This window comes from Bufo gargarizans, chromosome 6, assembly GCF_014858855.1.
Source record: "Bufo gargarizans isolate SCDJY-AF-19 chromosome 6, ASM1485885v1, whole genome shotgun sequence".
Taxonomy (NCBI): domain Eukaryota; kingdom Metazoa; phylum Chordata; class Amphibia; order Anura; family Bufonidae; genus Bufo; species Bufo gargarizans.
This window is the reverse complement of record NC_058085.1, coordinates 306,340,546-306,363,830: the sequence shown is the minus strand read 5'-3', so window position 1 is coordinate 306,363,830 and position 23,285 is coordinate 306,340,546. Positions and strand designations below refer to the sequence as shown.

Below are 23,285 nucleotides of genomic sequence, written 5' to 3'. Positions count from 1 at the left end.
GCTGACAGGTGGAGGGAGATGACAAGAGAGAGGGGAGACAGGCTCAAGCTACATCACATAGGAGAATATGGAGAAACTGCAGTGTGATTGGACAGCAGCTATGTCACTAATCTGTCATAGTTGCCCTCAGAGCAGTGCAGGGTCCACCCCTTCTGTGTCTGCAAAGCCAGGAATGATGGGAAATGTAGGATTTATTGGAAAAATTATTGGTTGCCAACCCACAAATTACACATAAAATAAAAGTTATACACAAGGCACACACAAGAGCCTCTATCTTATTCTATAATGATGGCCTCTCCTGCAGTATGCACAAGAGGGAGAGAAGAGAGCAACAAAGTCGCAGACACGGTCAAACAGGTGATCAACCAAAATTGGGACCTCCTAAGAGGAGATCCTTCTCTTAACAGCATAACGGACGAAAGACCTCTGATCGCATTTAGGAGATGCCCCACACTTAAAAATAAACTCGTCAGGAGTGTCTTTTCGACACCCAAGGGCAAGACCTGGCTAGGGAAGCCCAAGGGCAACTTTAGATGCGGTCATTGCTCTTTTTGTTCACTCAACACTTGCAGCAAACGTCTACTCCTGGGGGGGGGTAACACACACAGTGCGGGAGTTTATTAACTGCCGCACATCGTATGTGGTGTACGTGTTTTTTTGTCCTTGCGGGCGTTTTTATATAGGTAAGACTATTCGTCCTCTGTTTGAGCGTATTCGCGAGCATGTTGGCTCCATACGCTCGGGCAGAGGCAGTCCGCGTCTCATGGACCATGTCCGTAATGCCCCTTTGCCGGGGTGGAGCATGTCGGTCCCATCGCTCGCGGCGGTGACCGGCATCGCCTACTCCTGCAGAGGGAGGCAAGGTGGATCATGCAGACAGGCGCCATGGGCCCAGCAGGCATGAATGACAGGAATGACATGTCCGTCTTCCTGTGATTGATGCCTGCCTAGCGCAATTTGACATACGTCGACAAGCGCTGCACGAAACAGGACATGTGTCCGTGAGACCCGGTTTATTTATATCTCGCCACGATTCAGGCAGGCCAACCGTTTTTGATTTAATAAAACGTGCCTATATGTACTCAAAAACCAGCTGCAGTCCCATTATTATGTATCATTTTGCCATCCATAGAATATTATACATATCATCCTCTAATAATGTCCATGCCGTTTATCCATGATCATGCATGTTTTAATATTTGTACTTTCAGCTGATTATATTTGCACCTTATTATCGCTGTACGCATGTTTTTAATATGTCATTTGTATCCCGGAGCGCGCAGCTGTGGGTGACGGCGTCGGCTGTCCTCTGCCCGCCCCTATAAAAGGACGCCTTTGCGTCATGACGTATTGAGCGGCCTGAGGAAGCGCGATCTTGCGCGCGAAACGGCCGTCGCCGCTGCAACACTGTGTCCGCCCCTGGACCCCCGATGTATCTACTTCTAAGGAAGCTTCAATAAAGACTGGCTTTTGTATCCTGGTGAGTGCCGCAACTTTGTTGCTCTCTTCTCTCCCTCTTGTGCATTCCTGCTTGTTGGCTACTTCTGCAGAGCACCACCGATTGGATATTCACACACCGCAAGCACGCTGACTCGGACACCTTAAGCCATAATAGTGGAGGCAGTGCCGCCGTGTTTCTTCTCTCCCTGCGTTTATTGAATTCTCTCCTGCAGTATATAGGCAAATAAATGAAATCCTGGAGTGCTTCTTTAAGATCAGACACCCTCCTATAAGCCTCCATTATTACTATTGTCTATATTATCAGTGCGGCGCTCAATCTGAATAAAAAAATGGTATCAGCTATATACATCAGCAAGAAAAATTGTGCAATACTTAATTCTAATGTTATTTCATATAACAGGATATAATGAACCCAAAAGATGTGTCAAATTTTCTGTAGCTAAAGCTCCTACCTGTGTCAAACTATATCCTGTGCGCTGAATCAGAGCACGCATTGAGGCTTCCTTCTGTGTAGCGGCCATTTCATCCCCGGATTTTTGATTTGATTCCATTGAGAGTGATTATCAGCAAAAAATCAGGTTAATTAGGTGTGCTCACTGCAATCAAATTTAAGATAAATTAAATGAATTAAAAATAGAAAAAAGGTTGAAAATAATTTGCAAATGTATTATTTGTCACATTATTTATAGAAATTATTTGGTGACATTGATCAATCTTTATTTCTATAGAATATTATAGTACACAATACACACTGTACAACACATTATTACACTTTACATACTACTGGGGGACAGAAACTGTGGAAAACAATGCATAATGTATCATCTTGCCCCAGAGGGTTGGATTGGGTCACACAATGTAGTAATCTCTCTCTCTTTTGGACAGTGTCAGACTGTGCAAGGTCACACCTCAACTGGTAACAACCTTCTGGACCTTCAATGCAAACTGCTAGTAATTCATCCATAACTTCTAGCAGGAATAATAAAGCAATGGTACAACACAGAGTCATATGAATAGACGCTATAGAATGCATACAGTTACTACAATAGACACCAGACGAGGTGACAAGTCCTCTTTAAATGCTGTTTTAAAGTAATTTATATTGTTTCTAGGACAAAAAATACCCTTAAAATTATTTTTGTTTTCATGTGCTCCCCCCCCCCCCAGCCAGGTGCTGCTGGTAATCTGTGCTGCTGGGGGCTGGCTCTGGGTGGAATCAGTCTCCTTCTCCCTCTGGTAGCTGACTATATAACCGCTTCCTACTTCCCTTGTAGAAGGAGTTTTCTCAGCTACACTGCCATACTACAGATGAGTCTTTACTCTTCGGGCAGAAAGATCATTTTCTTGCACAGATGACTATATGGAGACCTGGCTCTTGGGAGAGTGACTGAACATGTGTGTCCAGCAGCTCTCTGCTCATTAAATGGACATGAACGTTACTGTACACTTTGCACACTAGGTGGAGCCATTCTATGCAATAAAGTGTCATAACTCTTCACTGTGGATCATTTATTTAGTGGCATGAAAATAGCAATTCTGCCTAATTTTATATTATCTATATAATTAATATGATATTTAACAACTCAATAGATAGATAGATAGAAATAGATATAGATAGAAATAGATATAGATAGATAATAGATAGATATAGATAGAAATAGATAATAGATAGAAATATATATATTCATATATATATATATATATATATATATATATATAAAGATAATAGATAGAAATAGATATAGATAGATAGATAATATATAGAAATAGATATAGATAAATAATAGATAGATAGATAGACCAATATATACAATTTTACAACACAATACAATTTTATTGTACTAATTTGAAAAAAACAACAACTATTTTCTCTAACTGAATGTAGAACTGTCTAAAACATTATATGACCAGCACAACTACAGCTCCTGGTCAGGGGTGTAGCTATAGGGGTGCAGAGGTAGCAGTTACTACCGGGCCCAGGAGCCTGAGGGGGCCCAAAGACCCTTGTGCCCCATAAGAAGACATCAGTATTATAGAAAGTGCATGCTGGTCATCTGGCTGGGGGGAAGGGGTTAGGTCAACAATTCGGCATGGGGGGGCGCTTCAATTTTTGTCTCAGGCAGCACGAAGGCTATGTTCTTCCCTGCCCCTGTCCACAAAGCACTGAGGGAAGGAAGCACAAGAGCTTAAATCTTGCACCAGGGCCCATGGGCCTTTAGCTGGTCACTGCCTGTAGGCAAAAAATATTATAGTGAAGGGTCTTTGTGAGCTAATCCCCTCGGTGTCTCAGAGCTTACCATTTAGTTAACAGTCAAACCTCTCTTCGATCAGAGACTGTTCTAAAAATGGGAGCATAATCTATGTTTTTCTTCTATCTATGAATTTTTTCACTGTATCTTATCCGCCATCAGAAAGCTAAGGTCCCATTACACTGTATGTTCCATGTGGCACTGTCTCCGAGCTGTCAACATCCGATTACCTCATCAACTCCCTCTGAAATCTGCTTGTTCTGTAGCCATCCATAAATCTAGTACTACGTGAGTCATCAGACAAGCAAAGTTTCCATGTGTCAAGATCTTATGCGGAGAGCATTGTATCTGGCGGCAATAATCACAAAAATATGGGTCAACTAAAACATTTCTGTCCGAGCGGACACCACTGCGTGACTAGGCCATCAGTGTGACACACTGCCATTCGTGAGTCGCTGTAATTATATTGCGTTGTATTATTTGTTTTACTGCGACTCCTGATTGGTGGCGTGTTGCTGTAGAGTCCGACCATTACAGATTTTCAGTGCCGGGATGTAAAGAACAATGCGGCAGATTTACTAATCCTGTCTGTGCAAACTTAAAGGGGTTGTCTCACTTCAGCAAATGGCAGTTCTCAGGCAGAGGAACTTAGTACAAGGCACTATTTTACCTCCTTTGCTGGTTTGATTCATTTTTCCATTGCATTATACACTGCTTGTTTATGACCACTGCTGCAGTGCAGATACAAGATGTCCGGGACAGGAGCTGGTGCGCATGCATTCCTATTCGTGCTCCCGCGGTCACAGCCACCAGAAAGGCCTTTGCTTTTTGCTATAGTGCGCAAGCATGACCACTGCTGCTCGAATGCAGGGTGGTCATAACCATGGAAACTATCAGTGTATAATGTGACGGAAAAACGAATCCAGGCAGCAAAGGAGGCGATATGGACAATCACAATACATTAGTAAGTGCCTTGTATTAAATTTCTCTACATGATAAATGCCATTTGCTGAAGTGAGACGACCCTTTTAAGGTGGATTTACATGGCCCAATGGAACAGACAATTTTTGGGAAGGGACTGTTCCTTCCCGATAACGGCCTGCTCATCCGTGGAGGTGAAGAGCTGCATTTACAAGCAACAATCACCTCCACTCCATGGGGATGAGCAATGACTAATGCCACCCGTCCTCACACAGATTCCTTGTTTCTGGGCAGCAGAGGGCTGTTCACACACCACGATCTGCTGCACAGAAGTGATGATTGAGGAGAACACATGACAGATAAATTCAATTGATGGAGGAGCGTTCTTGCATCTGGTGATCACACAGGCAGATTATCGGGAACGAGCGTTCATAGCCTGATATTCTGCCCAATAACTCGGGCAGTGTAAAACTGCCATTAGTCAAGGCAGTTGAAAGATCTGTGGCTCAGGCTGGATGGTTAGTCTTGGGAGACTTGTCCACCTATTGCTTGGCTTACTACGTGACAGAAGTTTCTTCCATAAATTATTATTTTGGCACATTGTTTGTTTAAAATGTGGCATCTTAGGCCCTACCCATTTCCCAGTAAACCACTTGGCAAAATAGCACAGATTTTAGTGCATTGTGCAACAAGTTCTAGGTGCGATAACATTAGTAAATCTGTGCCAGTGTCATCCAGTGGCTCAGGGCCCTCTTATACTGGTTGAAGATCAGACCATTGAACAGGACGGTTATTAAGTTTATTTGAATGCTCATTCCCTATAAATGGCAGGTCAAAGGTGCCACCGATCACCCAATAAACGAGTAAAACCTTGTTTGTCGTGTGATTGCATCTTTAATGCAGCACCTGAAGTCATTATTTGTCAGCAGCACACCACCATGTGTAAACCAACACCATGTCAACTGTGAGGGGGCTGAAAGATCGTTCCTCCCCCATTCATTTTACATCGGGCGGTGTGAAAGGCCCTTTAGATGAACACTGATTGGATAATTATTGGTCCAGCCTTGGCTCATGTAACAGGATCATTATATGACTAGCAAAATAGCAATCCAAAGCATAGAAAGAAATATATAAAAAACACAATACAAGTAATAATATCATGATTAGTCCATAATAATACATATATCCATTGAGGCCTAAAAAGACTTAAAGGGGTTGTCTGGACTTTTACTATTGATGATCTATCCTCAGGAGAGGTCATCAATATCAGATTGGCAGTGGTCCAACACCCAACACCCCCACGATCAGCTGTATGAAGGGAAGGCGCGCGTAGTCTGCACTCGCCGTCTCCCTTCTCTCTTCCTGCTCGCTGCTGTCCCATAGACTTTCAGTGGTGAGTATTTTCAGGTGGACTGTTTCTGCAGTGTAGTTTTGGGGAGCACCGATGGCACAGTATTGGGGTTGGCAGGATGTGGTGTTCAGAATGTCTGTTTGTCAAACTCTGCAGAAACAAGACTCAGCTGAAATAAATCATCATGGTGGTCTGGTCTGAAAGGAGAAGATAAGGAAAGAGAATATCTACATCAGGGGAAACATCACCAGATGTAAGAAGTATGGGGCGCTATATTACCCTATATGTTTTTAGTGATATATGTAATGTTAGGAGGGAAGAGGTTAGGTTGAAAATGTGTCATAGGAATGGGGGGGGGGGAGTGGCACATTTACATTTTTGCCTCAGGCAGCAGAAAGGCTGATGCACCCCTGTTCCTGTGCAGCAATAGCGATCAATGTATGATCACACCTGTCAAAACTGACACCTCAGTAACCATTGGGGAGGACACAACAAAAGTGAAGCCCCATTCAAAGTTTAAAGGCACTTTAAAATACTGTAAATGTATGGTTTCCAATATTTTTGATGATCTTCAAAGATTATTATTCTAAAATTAACAGCAAGTAGTCCCTGAACATCTACTGTTGATGCTCAGTAACCATGTCAGAAGTATAATTAGTGGTAAATTAATTAAAAAGCACTCTCAACATTTGAAGTTGCATTAAAAAAGCCAAATATGTAAATTGTAAAATAAGAATAAAAATTGTATGGGGATGGTCTAATTGTATCAGGGAATTGAATTTTATTTTTATTTTTTTATCAAGTTCTATATGAAATGATGTTGATAATTGAATGAGAGTAGTATTATTTGATGAATTATTGGGGATAATATGCTGTTAGTGTCTTCTCGTTTGGTTTAGATTGGACCATTCCCATACAATTTTTATTCTTATTTTACAATTTAAATATTTGGCTTTTTTAATGCACCTTCAAATGTTGTCAGTGCTTGTTAATTAATTTACCACTAATTGTACTTACCTAGCTTTTGGGTGAAGCTTTATATAGCAAAGCACCTTAATTCCAGCTGTTTAATAGGTGAGCCACCATAAATATTATCCTAACCTTATGTCAGAAGTCTCTTCCTTTTAAACCAATAAGACACCTCTTGAAATAAAACGAATGTACACATTTTTTCTATTTATTATATACTGCCTGTCCCAAAAAAAAGTCGCCACCTGGATTTAACTAAGGGCTCTTTCACACTTGCGTTCTTTTCTTCCGGCATAGAGTTCCGTCGTCGGGGCTCTATGCCGGAAGAATCCTGATCAGGATTATCCCCATGCATTCTGAATGGAGAGAAATCCGTTCAGGATGCATCAGGATGTCTTCAGTTCCGGACCAGAACTTTTTTGGCCGGAGAAAATATTGCAGCATGCTGCGCTTTTTGCTCCGGCCAAAAATCCTGAACACTTGCCGCAAGGCAAAGGCATTAATCCGGCTTTAAGCTAAACGTCGTTTCGGCACATTACCGGATCCGACGTTTAGCTTTTTCTAAATGGTTACCATGGCTGCCAGGACACTAAAGTCCTGTTTGCCATGGTAAAGTGTAGTGGGGAGCCGGGGAGCAGTATACTTACCGTCCGTGCGGCTCCCGGGGCGCTCCAGAGTGATGTCAGGGCACCCCACACGCATGGATGACGTGATCGTCATTCTGCAGCGCCCCGGGAGCCGCACGGGAGGTAAGTATACTGCTCCCCCGCTCTAAACTACTACTATGGCAACCAGGACTTTGATAGCGTCCTGGCTGCCATAGTAACACTGAACGCATTTTGAAGACGGATCAGTCTTCAAATGCTTTCAGTTCACTTGCGGTGTTACGGATCCGGCGGGCACTTCCGGCAAATGGAGTACACAACGGATCCGGACAATTGTGAAAGAGCCCTTAGCAAATAGTTATCAGCCTCCTATTGGATAATTACTGCATGGGCGATTATCTTTCAGCTGGCAACAAGTTATTTAAACCCAACTGGTGCAATGAGTTGCTTCTCATTTCTTAAACAACCAGGTCGAAAGACATCTCGTGGTCGTGAAAAATACGTTAGTCTGTTTGAGAAGGGTCAAATCATTGGCATGCATCCAGCAGAGAAAACATCTAAGGAAATTGCAGAAACTGCTAAAATTGGGTTAAGAACTGTCCAACGCATTATTAAAAACTGGAAGGATAGTGGGGACCCATCGTATTCGAGGAAGAAATGTGGCGGGAAAAAAATCCTGAATGATCGTGATCGGTGATCACTTAAACCTTTAGTGAAATCAAATCGAAGAAAAACAACAGTAGAACTCCGGGCTATGTTTAATAGTGAAAGTAAGAGCATTTCCACACGCACAATGCGAAGGGAACTCAAGGGATTGGGACTGAACAGCTGTGTAGCCGTAAGAAAACCACTAATCAGTGAGGCAAACCAGAAAAATAGGGCTTACATTTGCTAAGGAGCATAAGGATTGGACTCTGGAGCAATGGAAGAAGGCCATGTGGTCTGATGAGTCCAGATTTACCCTGTTCCAGAGTGATGGATGCATCAGGGTAAGAAGAGAGGCAGATGAAGTGATGCACCCATCATGCCTAGTGCCTACTGTACAAGCCTGTGGGGGCCGTGCTATGATCTGGGGTTGCTTCAGTTGGTCAGGTCTAGGTTCAGCAACAGTATGTGCTCCAAGAATGAGGTCAGCGACTACCTGAACATACTGAATGACCAGGTTATTCCAGCAATGGATTTGTTCTTCCCTGATGGCACGGGCATATTCCAAGATGACAATGCCAGGATTCGTCAGGCTCAAATTGTGAAATAGTGGTTCAGGGAGCATGAGACATTATGGATTGGCCACCACAGAGTCCAGACCTTAACCCCATTGAGAATTTTTGGGATGTGCTGGAGAAGGCTTTGCGCAGCGGTCAGACTCTGCTATCATCAATGCAAGATCTTGGTGAAAAATTAATGCAACACTGGATGGAAATAAATCTTGTCACATTGCAGAAGCTTATCGTAACAATGCCACAGCGAATGCGTGCCGTAATCAAAGCTAAAGGCGGTCCAACAAAATATTTTTGGTGGTGACTTTTTTTTGTGACGGGCAGTGTAGATTTTACCGATTAGTAATAACAAATTACAGCAGTTTATCTTGATCCAAGATTACTTTTTAATGCTGAATACATTCTAGTAATATGTGTGTACCTGTGGAAAAGTGCTGGGTAGCACCATTTCCTGAGGTGTGCATCTAATCTCCTTTTTACATACCAAACTGTGGCACATTGTCTGATAAAGGCCTGTGCGCCAAAAACGTTAACACACATATTGCCGCTTAACTAGAATATATTCAGCATTAAAAAGTAGTCTTTGATCAAGATAAATTGCTGTGATTTGTTATTACTAGAAATTGGGGTGGAAACCCTATACACAGCATACAATATGCAGTGTGCGACAAAGTTTTGTGATTAGCATATTTTACTGATTAGTCAGCTTCTTAAGAAAACATTCAAAGGTCAATTTCCTATTTCTCTATCCAGTCTTGATATGGATCACAATATTAACTGCAGTCAATATTGTTAAAGCAGTAAAAGCGAAAAAGTTAAAAGCAATTAAATTACATTTGATTACGGTGACTGCTATTACAAGTAAGGCTAATGATAAAAATGATAATAAATGCAAATATATTTAAAATAAATACACACTGGTGAATTTTTTGTCTCCCTCTTTCAAAACTTACAAGTATACAAGTAGGGCTACTTTCATATCTGCGTTTTTCCTTTCCGGTATTGAGATCTGGCATAGGATCTCAATACCGGAGGAAAACGCTTCCGTTTTGTCCCCATTCTTTGTCAGTGGGGACACAACTGAACTGAACAGAATCGAGGGCACAATAGTGCATTTTGTTGCCTTTGTTTGTGTTCCCATACCGGACAGATAACCGCTACAAGCAGCGTTTTTCTGTCCAGCACGGGATGCGGTGCAAGGTGGATCCGGCTTTACACACAATGTAAGCCAATGGTGCCAGATCCGTTTTCTCGGACACAAAAGAAAACAGATCCGACACCCATTGACTTACAATAGTTTCAGTGCCTGATCCGTCATTGCTATTTTATAGATAATACAACGGGATACAACGGGAACGCACTCAGATGGTTGTATTATCAGTAACGGAAGCGTTTTTGCTGATCCATAACCGATCCTGCAAAAATGCATATTGTGGGATTTCGTTCTGGTAGATAGGGTAAGCAGACGCAGTAAAGAGGCAAAAGACAAGTTCTTAACGCAAAACTTCAGTGTTTTATTCACACTTGAGGCAAATGCACAACACAATGCGTTACTTTGCAGTCTTGGTGTTTACTTCACACACATTGGAAAGTTCATATAAAACAAGTCACCTTGATGTCAGTTCTGCCTCCAGCAGTCCACGGCAGGCTTTAGGGGGCCTGTTTCCTCGGCCCATGGGTCTCAGATCCCAACACAGAGATCCTGCTGCTGAGCCCAGCTGCCTATTTAAGGACAGCCAGGTGCTGCCAAAAACCCAGACCGGCAATTAAAATCCAGTCCAGTATTTGACCCCACCTGGCTTTAAATCAGCCCAGCAGCACACGCTGGGAGGAAAATACCTGTTTTCCCAAATTCCCCTCACTGTGTCACAATATGTGAAAGTAGCCTGTTAAATGTTGTTAGGTTGTTATAAATTTGAGTGAATTTTGGTTGGAATCAAATTTTGGAAATATATATTTCTTTGTATTACATTTTAATTTTTGCTGGAGAAGTTAAAACTAAGAATTGGAAGGATTTGATACACATCATGTTTAGGAACAACTGTGACGGTGTCACTTGGACAGGAAAATATTATTAGTATTTTTATAATAATTTTTTTAAGGAAAAGGCAAGCAGAAAGTAGAAGAAGAGAGTTTTTGAGGACTGGCAGCTCAAGAGAAGTCCTGCCATTGGGCATGATTCGTAAGTATGTGAAAGGTCAGATGACAAGTGGAGGTTGATTAGAGGATCATACTGTATATAGCTATGTCAGAGACTGGATACAAAACAGAATCGCAGGGTAACCTAGTACTCAGCTAAAACGACATTTTCACTAAGAATATTTGAAACCAAATTTAGACAAGAAGAGATTCTGTGCACACAAATAGACAATGCATCCACTTAACAAACAAGGATATCATAGAGGTTGATAGGGATATACTATTATGGAAATTGGGATACATGTAAAAAGTACTTAAAGGGGGTTGTCCTAAGATTTAAACATAGCCCATATTATTTATTCAGGTTTTTCTTGCAGTCCCATAAAAATAAATGCAGCTACAGCGGGAATGCTTCACTCCCCTATAGGGTGTATATGGGTGTTCCTAAAGAGACAGCCTCCTGTCATAACTGGGTATTGCAGTTACTTGTGCATAGAAACTGCTGGAAAGATGCAGAGCAAATACCATAACCTGAACACTTTTAAGGGTGCTCACTAAGATGCCAGACATTCCTGAATCACCCTGGAGGCCAGGGACTGGTTGCAGCAGTCCTGATGCACAGCACTTGATTGCTGCAGGAAATAAGCAGATATCGGCGGGAACCACCAGAATGATGCCACGGAAGTGGCAGGAGATGGAAGACATTTTATTTCATCAGGGGTCAAGTCCTGGGAAAAAAAAGTGTGGGAACTCACCCCCAAGTGCTTCCGCGTGATGTCACAGCGCGCGACGTTCGCAAAGGGCAGGGGAGGTCGGCTGGAGCAAGTACTGTAATTTTTGCCCTATTAGACGTACCGGCCCATAAGACGCACCCAGGTTTTAGAGGGGGACAATAAGAAAAAAATATTTTTCATTACACCTCAGGTCAGACCACCAATCAGACCTCCAATGTTAATCAGACCTCAGCTAACAGCCCCCATAAGATCCCCAATAAGACCTCAGATCAGACCCCAATATGAATGACCCCCAATCAGACCTCAGATAATAGCCCGATGCCTCATAGCAGCCCCACAGCGCCTCTCATCAGCCCCACAGCGCATAATATATGAAAAAACAAAAGAAACACTGACCTCTCCTGCTCCTGGACACAGACGCTCCTCTTCTCCTGCTGTCGGCTGTGCTGTGAAGGCTGCGCACAGCGTGATGTGACGACGTCACAGAGCGACTCACTCCTGTGCGCAGCCTGCAGAGCCGACAGCCGAGGACCAGGAAGCAGTGAGTACAAAGCATTCACAGCTTCCTGGTCCTTTTGCCCTGAAACTTTGGGAATGGCGTTCCTGCCATGAAAAAAGTGCAGGAACGCCGTTCCCACCCGTTCCCCCTCGACTCGAACCCTGTATTTCATCCAATTCCCTGGCCTTGGCTACTGTTTTATTTTTTTATGTTTTTGAAGCGCACATGAGCCGTTTTTGCAGCTGGAATCAGCTACAGAGAACTGATAGAAGGATAAAACACTTTCCTGCTGCCTGAAAAACTGTTGCCTAGAAAACTGCACATAACATGAAATAGAAGACGTGTTCCTGAAATGAAAGACAATTGACAGACTTTTTTCAAGAACGTTCCAGCCTGACCTGTTTTTAAGCAGTGATGTGCTGCCGTCCACTACTTCTACCGATGTCAGCAACACAAGCATCTCCTTGAATGGTGCCTAAGTACATGTTGTCATTTAGGTCACAAGGAGTTTCAGATGTTACATTGGCACAAAATGGCATAAATAAACTCTACTTTCTGTAAAAAAAAAAAGCTTAAAGTGTAACTGTTGTTTTTTTTTTTTTTTTTAATATTATGTAGGGATAAAGGGGTTGTCCAGCCTTAATATTAATGACCTATTCTCAGGATAGGTCATCAATATCAGATCGGACAGGACCGAGACCCGGCACCCCCTGCTGATCAGCTGTACGGGGAGACAGCGCGCGCAATGCGCAAACCAGTACAAAAATGCCCCTTATAATGTGTGCCAGTACAAAAAATGCCCCCTTCTGTGCGCTAGTACAAAAAAATACATCCTCTTAGTGCCCCAATAGAGCCAATGTCCACACAGTGCCCCCATAATGTGTGTCAATGCCTGTGTGTGCCAGTACAAAAATACCCACTCTTAGTGCCCCAGTTGAGCTAATGTCCCCATAGTGTACATCATAATGTGTACCAGTAAAAAATGTCCCTATGTAGTGCCCCCGGTAGATGCACCCATAGTGCTCCTCTCGCCCTTTCCCATATTGGCCAAACAGCATGACGCCAAATAAAAAAAAACCACACTAATACTTACCTCCATGCTTCTGGCAGCAATGCGGTGCTCAGGTGGCACGATGGTGATGATGTTATCTCACCGCTTGTGCCGGCCTCTGATAGACTTCAGGCACTCAGAAGGAACAGGGTTGGGAGACGTTGCTCCTGCAGCATTAAACTGTATCGCCATTTTAGTTGAATACAAAGAGATGAACGCTTCCACAATGGAAGCGCTCATTTTTCTTGGTCCTGCTGCCAAGCCCCACTTATCTCCATGGTCGCGCCACCTGAGGTGGTGGTGCGGCCCTGCACAGGAGAAGCAATTTCTGGTCAAATAGGTTCTAAGAAACCAGGAACCCATTTTAATAGTCATATGCATGGGGCACTGGAAGCGTGGCTTGCCATCTACACACACACACACAAGTGTCATTGCTGCCAGCCAATTATTATTTTTTTTATTCCCTGTGCGTTGCTTGTAACTATGAAAAGTCGTTCCCAGTCTCAGAGAACTCCTTTAGGATGCATACATGGATTAAGTTTTATCTTCTTTAAAGTGGTTTTGCAGGGAAAAATAAAAATTACTGGTGCTGTTCTGGTCCTCACTGCCCTCTCAGCCAGTCACTGGTCACTGCTAAGGCTGGGTCTACACCTTGACCTTTTTGTAGCACTTTTAATTGATTTTAATTACTGAGCTACAGCTGTCCACAGCAGGAAGGTGATGTGGTGGCAATCTTGTGCACAGTAGCTGCCACTCAACAATTAAAATCAATTAAAAGCTACAAAAAATTCTAGGTGTAGCCACAGCCTCAGGCCTAGTTCACACGAACGTATGGCTTTTATAGTTTTTTGCGTTCCGTTTTTCACGGATCCGTTGTTCCGTTTTTGTACCATATGGTATATACAATATACATTAATTGTATAGAAAAAATTGGGCTGGGCATAACATTTTCAATAGATGGTTACGCAAAAACGGAACGGATACGGAAGACATACGGATGCATTTCCGTACGTGTTCCCTTTTTTTTTTTTGCGGACCCATTGACTTGAATGGAGCCACGGAACGTGATTTGCGGGCAATAAAAGGACATGTTCTATATTTCAACGGAACGGAAATACGGAAACGGAATGCATACGGAGTACATTCCGTTTTTTTTTGCTGAACCATTGAAATGAATGGTTCCGTATACGGAACGCAAAAAAACGGTCAGCAAAACGGAAAGAAAAACGGTAGTGTGAAAGAGGCCTAAGGCTCCATTCACACGTTTGTGCTGTGTTGCGGACCCGCAAATTGCGGATTCGCAACACACCCGCCCGGCCCTATAGAAATGCCTATTCTTGTACGCAAGCTGCGGACAAGAATAAGACATGTTCTATCTTTTGTGGAGCTGCGGACCCGAATATCGGGGCCGCGCTCTGCAAATGCGGATGCGGACAGCACACTGTGTGCTGTCCACATCCATTCCGCCCCCATAGAAAATGAATAGGTCCGCACCCGTTCCGCAAAATTGCGGAACGGATGCGGACCCATTTGCGGACATGTTAATGGACCCTTAGACAGGTGATTTTGAACATGTGCTGATCTCTACATTGCTAAACAATCCTTCTGACTCTGCAGATGTAATCCCTTTGATACCCACAAGAAGTCCAAATTTCACAACTATCAACATCTACTGCACTACAAATTTAGCCATTAGTACATTAACACTGACATTAACACTGTACTACTCGATTATCAATACATACAGTGGGATGCGAAAGTTTGGGCAACCTTGTTAATCGTCATGATTTTCCTGTATAAATTGTTGGTTGTTACGATAAAAAATGTCAGTTAAATATATCATATAGGAGACACACACAGTGATATTTGAGAAGTGAAATTAAGTTTATTGGATTTACAGAAAGTGTGCTATAATTGTTAAAACAGAATTAGGCAGGTGCATACATTTGGGCACCACAAAAAAGAAATTAAATCAATATTTAGTAGAGCCTCCTTTTGCAGAAATTACGGCCTCTAAACGCTTCCTGTAGGTTCCAATGAGAGTCTGGATTCTGGTTGAAGATATTTTGGACCATTCCTCTTTACAAAACATCTTTAGTTCATTCAGGTTTGATGGCTTCATGGACAGCTCTTGTTAAGTCACACCACAGATTTTCAATTATATTCAGGTCTGGGGACTGAGATGGCCATTCCAGAACGTTGTACTTGTTCCTCTGCATAAATGCCTTAGTGAATTTGAGCAGTGTTTAGGGTCGTTGTCTTGTTGAAAGATCCAGCCCCGGCGCAGCTTCAGCTTTGTCACTGATTCCTGGACATTGGTCTCCAGAATCTGCTGATACTGAGTGGAATCCATGCGTCCCTCAACTTTGACAAGATTCCCAGTCCCTGCACTGGCCATACAGCCCCACAGCATGATAGAACCACCGCCATATTTTACTGTAGGTAGCAGGTGTTTTTCTTGGAATGCTGTGTTCTTTTTCCTCCATGCATAACGCCCCTTGTTATGGCCAAATAACTCAATTTTAGATTCATCAGTCCACAGCACCTTATTCCAAAATGAAGCTGGCTTGTCCAAATGTGCTTTAGCTCACCTCAAGCGTCACTTTTTGTGCTGTGGGTGGAGAAAAGGCTTCCTCTGCATCACTCTCGCATACAGCATCTCCTTGTGTAAAGTGCACTGAATGGTTGAACGATGCACAGTGACTCCATCTGGAGCAAGATGATGTTGAAGGTCTTTGGTGCTGGTCTGTGGGTTGACTCTGACTGTTCTCACCATTCGTCGCTTCTGTCTATCCGAGATTTTTCTTGGTCTGCCACTTCGAGCCTCAACTTGAACTGAACCTGTGGTCTTACATTTCCTCAATATGTTCCTAACTGTGGAAACAGACGGCTGAAATCTCTGAGACAGCTTTCCGTATCCTTCCCCTAAACCATGATGGTGAACAATCTTTGTCCTCAAGTCAAGGACCTCAATTTGAGGGTTGTTTTGAGACCCCCATGTTGCTACACTTCAGAGAAAATTAAAAGAGGAGGGAAACTTACAATTGACCCCCTTAAATACTCTTTCTCATAATTGGATTCACCTGTGTATGTAGGTCAGGGGTCACTGAGCTTGCCAAGCCAATTTGAGTTCCAATAATTAGTTCTAAAGGTTTTGGAATCAATAAAATGACAACAGTGCCCACATTTATGCACCTGCCTAATTTTATTTAAACAATTATAGCACACTTTCTGTAAATCCAATAAACTTCATTTCACTTCTCAAATATCACTGTGTGTGTCTCCTATATGATAGATTTAACTGACATTTTTTATCGTGACAACCAACGATTTATATAATAAAATCATGACGATTAACAAGGTTGCCCAAACTTTCGCATCCCACTGTATATATATATGAATCAACTTTCAGAAAAGACAAATACACCATTTTTCTACATACAGTAATCTTTCTGCTTTTCAATTTACTTTGTCCATCTGTCAACAAGCTTTCGTATTCCCTCATTAAAAAAGTTTTAGGCTGAGCTGAAAGCCACAAATGCACCGCTGTCTTCGCCTCTTCATCACAAGTGAATTGTTGGCTGATTTGCAGATGATGTGCCACATAATCCAGTCACTCATCTATCCAACAGAATGAGTTCATGTGCTCGCTAGTGTTGAGCGCGAATATTCGTATTACGATTTTTATCGCACTCTCGAATTTGCAAATATTTAGAATATAGTGCTATATATTCGTAAAGACGAATATTTTTTTATTTTTTAACACAGTACACATCAGGTGATCATCCCTCCCTTCTTCTAGCTTGTGGGCCAATGAGAAGGCTTTGTCACAGCTTAGCAACATCCCTAGCAACCAATAGGAACGTTGCCTACTTATATATATAATACAGATAGTTAGTGGGAGATCAGTGTAGGTTATATCCTGATATAGTGTAGCTGATATGTGTGGACAGCAGAACCTATATGCTACATACATAGTGCTGTGATGTCATAAGTAGCACGTATTGTGAAAAATATGCGCATCATTAATTGAAGAAAATTCTAAAGCGCGAATATATTGGAGCACTCTCTCTGCATATAAAGCTATTGTAATGTTCTGCCGTGCCAACCATTGTCTCCAGTCTCAGGAAACTTCTAGCAGCTTGAAAAATGTAGCATAAGTGACCCACACCTGTATTTTGCGCACATTACGCTCATCACTAGTGCTCGCTCAATGTCAATTCATGAATCATCAGTCATGAATGTGGATGGGCTTCCGGCTTCTTCATGGCTGACACCTTTGACGACCTTCCTTGAACTTCTCCATCCATGCATACACACTTCTTTGTAACAAAACACTTTCGGGTGCACAAAGTCGATTAATATCAGCACAAGACACAGCCTCCGACCACAAAAAAACTGATCACTGCACGCTGCTCTTCTTTCGTGCAAATCACAAGTGGAGCAGCCATTGTTTCTCGCACCGCAGTCACAAATGAACTGACGTAACACGCTCAAACCTGCACAGCAGGAACTAGGGAGATTCTGTCGAAAAACCACGTATTTGTAATTTCTAAACGCTGATTAAAATATAATATATAATCTGTTACACATTAATAGTGATAACAACATCAAAATATTACAAAAACATTGATATTAGTGTAGGAATCGGGTTATTGCATAGGGCCAAAAACAGCAGGAAAACGACTTAACTTGCTGACTGTGCTGTTTATCTCGTTTAATTTTCCCACTGTTTCTCTACGCCTTCTAAGATGTGCAATTTGCGTATTACTGCACCATCTTTTCCATCATCATTATTATTCTGTTCACCAGTATATTATACAATTTATTGATGGTGCTCCATACTGTGGCTCAGTACGTATGTGTTTTTGCTACTGTACAGTTAGAATTGGTTGTTATTCCCTGTAAATATTTAAGATTAGATTCACATATTGCAGACAAGATCAGCCCGTGATGCTGTCAAAGGCCTCGTCCAAACTTCCGTTTTTCAAAGACAGCACACGTACCATTGATTTGAATGTCTGTTCACACATCAGTATTTTTTTACTGACTGTAGGTCAGTAAAAAAAAAAAATCACATATGCACTACTTTGGTCCGATATGCGGTCCAAACATGCTCATTGAAGTCTATGGGTCAGTAAAAATCACTGCATGGCATCCGTGGCCATATAAGAAAAATTTATAGTGCTGCATATATTTTGATTTTACTGTTGCTTTTGAAAGTGCTTTCTAATCCAATTAAGGCTTTGGAATCTCAATCAAACTAATACAAAAAAAAAACCACTAAAGTTTATGGAGTGGGTGGCATATATGTCTGGATAGTCTCCCATTTAGATTAAGGCTAGGGCTACACTGCAACATGTGTCACGCAACATTGATGCTGTGATTGCGACGCGACAGACGTGGAAAAATCCATTTTGAATGGATTTTTTGCGACTGCCCTGTTGCAATCGCAGCATAGACTATCATTATAAAAATTGTTGCGTGACATTGGCGCGACAAATGTCATCATGTAGCCCTAGCCTAAGGCTTTGTACACAGTACATTGAGTTTGGGCCTACCATCAGGTGTAAATATATGTATATGCCCGACAGAGGACTGTGACAGATGTTATAGGGTGGAATCCATTACCCTTAGGATCCTCTTTTTTTTTTTTACTTATTAAAAAGGTTTGCTGATGCATACTGGCTAGAAGGAGGCCAAAAGAACATATGGTGCATTGGGACCTATGGAAGCAAAAATTTTCCCGACATATGCGATAGGCTAAGTGTAAGTTGTGTTAACTTGTCATGCTTCTAGGCTGAAGTTTAAAAGGTTTGTCAAATATTTGAGCAGACCATGAACCATGCTTGTGGCAAAATAACATCAAATGCAGCAATTACTCAACATTATAAAGAGCCGATCAGCATAAATAAGCCTATGTAAACAAGAACTTGCCATAGATCACAAAGCCGTATAGAAATGGAAGAAAACATTAGTCATATAACCCATTCCTTGGTGTCTAAACATGGTAATGAACACAGGCCCATGTCTATAAGTGTTCTGTAACTGGTGGCTATCTTCATAGAATTCATACTAATGCCAATTCACACAGTAGGGGGGACCGTCCTTTCATAACCATATGCCTAAATAATCAGACTGCTTCATTTATCTGAATGAAATTTGTAGACATGCTGCAGAAGCAACCCTATTCAGTATAAACAAATTTGCCATATGTTATGCATTATATCATTTTACTTATGAACAGCAAAAGCAAGTTATTGTGCAAAAAAGGGCATCAACATTTTATTTTTATTTTTATTACTATGTATAATTAATCAAATGTAAATAATAATTTTTATATAATGGAATATTCAATATAAAATAGTATTTGATAGTGTTATTATATTGTATTATTATTATTACTATTATACTAAAATTCATATCTCTCTCTCTCTATATGTATATATATATATATATATATATATATATATATATATATATGTATACTGCTGGATTCTACCATAATAATAATAATAATAATAATAATAATAACAGTATTAACAGTAATTTCAAAAGTGATTTGCAATGATAATACTAACTTTTATTTATTAGTTTATTACCTCTTATTTATGTGACAAGATACTTCTATATAACAGCATTTATTATTATTATTATCATAATAATAATAATAGTAATAATAATAATAATAATAATAATAATAATAATAGTAATAATAAATGCAGTTCATATTGTATGAAACACATTATATAAAATAGTAATAGTATGAAGAAGAAGAAGAAAAAGAAGAATATCAATAGCAGAACAGCAGAACTAATACACACACAATGTTCTTCACACAGAGCTAAAAATAAATACAACATAAATAAAAGAAACTCACAAATGGTTTCTGGAAACATAAATGATTAACGACTGCTGTTTTACACAGAGCTAGACAGATACCAATGAAGCTCTGCTGTGTGATTTCCCATGTATACCACATGTAAAGCATTGTCACATACATTTACTGTGTGCTTTATTACTCTCTCGTGTTATAGCTGCATTTAGGGTTTTTACTATTTACCAATTATATAAGAAAAATGAGGATGCTATAGAACATATGTGATATTTAAGAAGGTGTCATGTTTATATGTTTTTCCATGGAGGGTTATTTTGTGTGTTTTCCATGTGCTCCTCCCTGTAGCTAATTTTATAATGATATTATATATAACATTTCTTTTCATAGGTGAAAAAAACCCTCACAGGCCTTACCTGAGCAATTTCAGAGATCACCACCAGCAGGTTCTGCTTGATTATGGTGGGTTTGAGACGTGTACCTCTGGTTATCCCTTAATCATATCAAACTCCAAAGGTTCATTGGCCCCTGGTTTGGTTTACAATCCATAGTGGTTAAACGTTAACTTGCTCTATCTCTTAGCTTGTATAGCCCTTTGACCAGATAATTAGGTTGCAGCACACACAGCATCATCAAACAAATCCAGCACAGACAAAACCTGAGACCAGACTGTAGCATATAGAAAAAAAACGATTGAAAATAGGGTCTTTTCATTTTTCCCCTATGGATAAGGCTAAAAGATAGAATTTGTATGATATTAATATTTTGCAGTTAGACTAAGTAATTTATTATCAAGGCTTATGTAAAATTAAAGTGCTTTATAATTTAAGACTTTACAACTAGCGCAATGGTGTGGTTCGAAACGCGGTCGCAAATGCTATTTTGATCTGAATCAGTTTGCTATTGGGAAAGTAATTTCAATTTTTTTTTTGCTTTTTTGTAAAAAATTAAATAAAATCTGACTAAAGGGTACTTTCACACTAGCATTAAAGTTTTCCGGTATTGAGCTCCGGCACCAAGTGTTCCGGAAAAATGGATCCGGTTTCCCCGGACCTTTAAAAATGTGAAAAAGATAAATACCGGATCCGTGTTTCCAGATGACACCGTAGAGACGGATCCGGTATTGCAATGCATTTGTCAGATGGATCCGGAAACAAATGATATCCGCTTGCATACGGATTTCCAGATCCGGCAGGCAGTTCTGGCAGATTCTTCTAACGCTACTAGTGTGAATGTAGCCTAACAAACAAATGCAAATGTACAGCTCTACATGTCTGTATGTTCACCATTGACTTCCATTAGAGAAAACATATTTTGACATAAACTATACATTTGTTTCATGGTTTCCTGATAACCATAGCAGCGCTTTGCAGAAATTGAACTCATGAGGCTTTTCCTAGAGAAAGAGATTTTGATAATAGACTACTTAGCAAAGAAGCAAGGTGGATACATCGATTTAACTCATAGGCACCACTAGGCCTGAATGAGAAAGTTACTTTTAGGGGATTTCTCTGAGCCTCATTACTCTGCGCAAATAAGACTCACTTTAGACGAGATGATCGGGAAGGCATCAAGATTTTTTAGTAAAATTTTGAGTTAAGTTTTAAAACAGCAAGGATATCCTATTACCAGTTACTAGGCTTTTCTCCTGTTTTATTTCTTCCTTGCTGTTTGAGGTCCTTTTCATATTGTACTCTGTTTTGGGTTGACTGTAAGGCCCCTTTCACACAGGCGAGTTTTCCGTGCGGGTGCGATCCGTGCGGCGAACGTATGGCACCCGCACTAAATCCTGACCCATTCATTTCTATGGGGCTGTGCACATGAGCGATGTTTTTAACGCATCACTTGTGCGTTCAGTTGAAATCGCAGCATGCTCTATATTTTCCGATTTTGACGTGACGCAGGCCCCATAGAAGTGAATGGGGTGTGTGAAAATCGGATGGCATCCGCAAGCAAGTACGGATGCCGTGCGATTTGCACGCATGGTTGCTAGGAGACCATCGGGATGGAGACCCGATCATTATTATTTTCCCTTATAACATGGTTATAAGGGAAAATAATAGCATTCTGAATACAGAATGCATAGTAAACCAGCGCTAGAGGGGTTAAAAAAAAATAAAAAAATTATTTAACTCACCTTAGTCCACTTGCTCGCGAAGCCCGGCATCTCCTTGTGTCTCCGCTGCTGATGAACAGGACCTGGGGTGAGCTGCTCCATTAAATAGAGCTTAAGGACCTTCGATGACGTCACTCCGGTCATCACATGATCTTTTACCATGGTGAATCACCATGGTAAAAGATCATGTGACGTACCATGTGATGACCGGAGTGACGTCATCGAAGGTCCTTAACCTGTATTTAATGGAGCAGCTCACCCCAGGTCCTGTTCATCAGCGCGGAGACACAAGGAGATGCCGGCTTCGCGAGCAAGTGGACTAAGGTGAGTTAAATAATTTTTTATTTTTTTTTAACCCCTCTAGCGCTGGTTTACTATGCATTCTGTATTCAGAATGCTATTATTTTCCCTTATAACCATGTTATAAGGGAAAATAATACAATCTTCAGAACATCAATCCCAAGCCCGAACTTCTATGAAGAAGTTCGGGTTTGGGTACCAAACATGCGCGATTTTTCTCACGCGAGTGCAACGCATGACAATGTTTGCAGAAAAAATCGCGCATTTTCCCGCAACGCACCCGGCTCTTATCCGGGCAAAAAAACTCACGCCCGTGTGAAAGAGGCCTAAGGGGTAATATATATGAGTCATCTGTGTTACTAGGGTGTGTATCAGCCCTATAAAGGCTTGTTTATATCTGAATCAGAGGCACGGTTTGGGGGCAGATTCCATCAAAAACAGTGGAGAGAAAAGCGCTACTTGCAAAATATTTGGTCTCCTGAATGGAAACCAAATGGACCCCATTCTAGTCAATGGGATCTCTCTGGCTCAGTTATATGGCAAATCCTGCACTTCCCATTATGTTTATTGCTCTGCTCCTATAACAGAACAACAGAAATCCATAGTACACATGTGAAAGAGGCCTAAGCATACTTGTAAAAAACATGGATGCCTGCGTTTGGGTGGTCTTCATGGAAATGGGGCAGAGGATTTTCCCCCTTTTTGTCATAGTTCAGCAATAGTGATATTTTAGTGGCTATAGCTATGTTATCGGGTTCATGATTTCTGTTCTCCACAATCTTTTATCCAATCGTAAGACTTAGGGCTGTTTCACACGAGCGAGTCCATTGCGGGAATC

General features: G+C 41.2%; 1 protein-coding gene across 2 annotated transcripts in view; it reads right to left on the bottom strand.

The window, feature by feature from the left end:
- The window catches only part of A1CF (APOBEC1 complementation factor), a 92,686-nt gene extending 72,169 nt beyond the window's left edge, over positions 1-20,517 (bottom strand). For both annotated transcript variants that reach the window (XM_044299812.1, XM_044299813.1), the window contains exons 1-2: positions 20,448-20,517; positions 1,914-2,057 (exon numbers count right to left, since the gene is read on the bottom strand). In XM_044299812.1, the coding sequence (XP_044155747.1) occupies positions 1,914-2,012 (99 nt within the window). In that variant the 5' untranslated portion in view covers positions 2,013-2,057; positions 20,448-20,517. The remainder of the gene's footprint in view (positions 1-1,913; positions 2,058-20,447) is intronic.
- Positions 20,518-23,285: the final 2,768 nt, after the last annotated feature.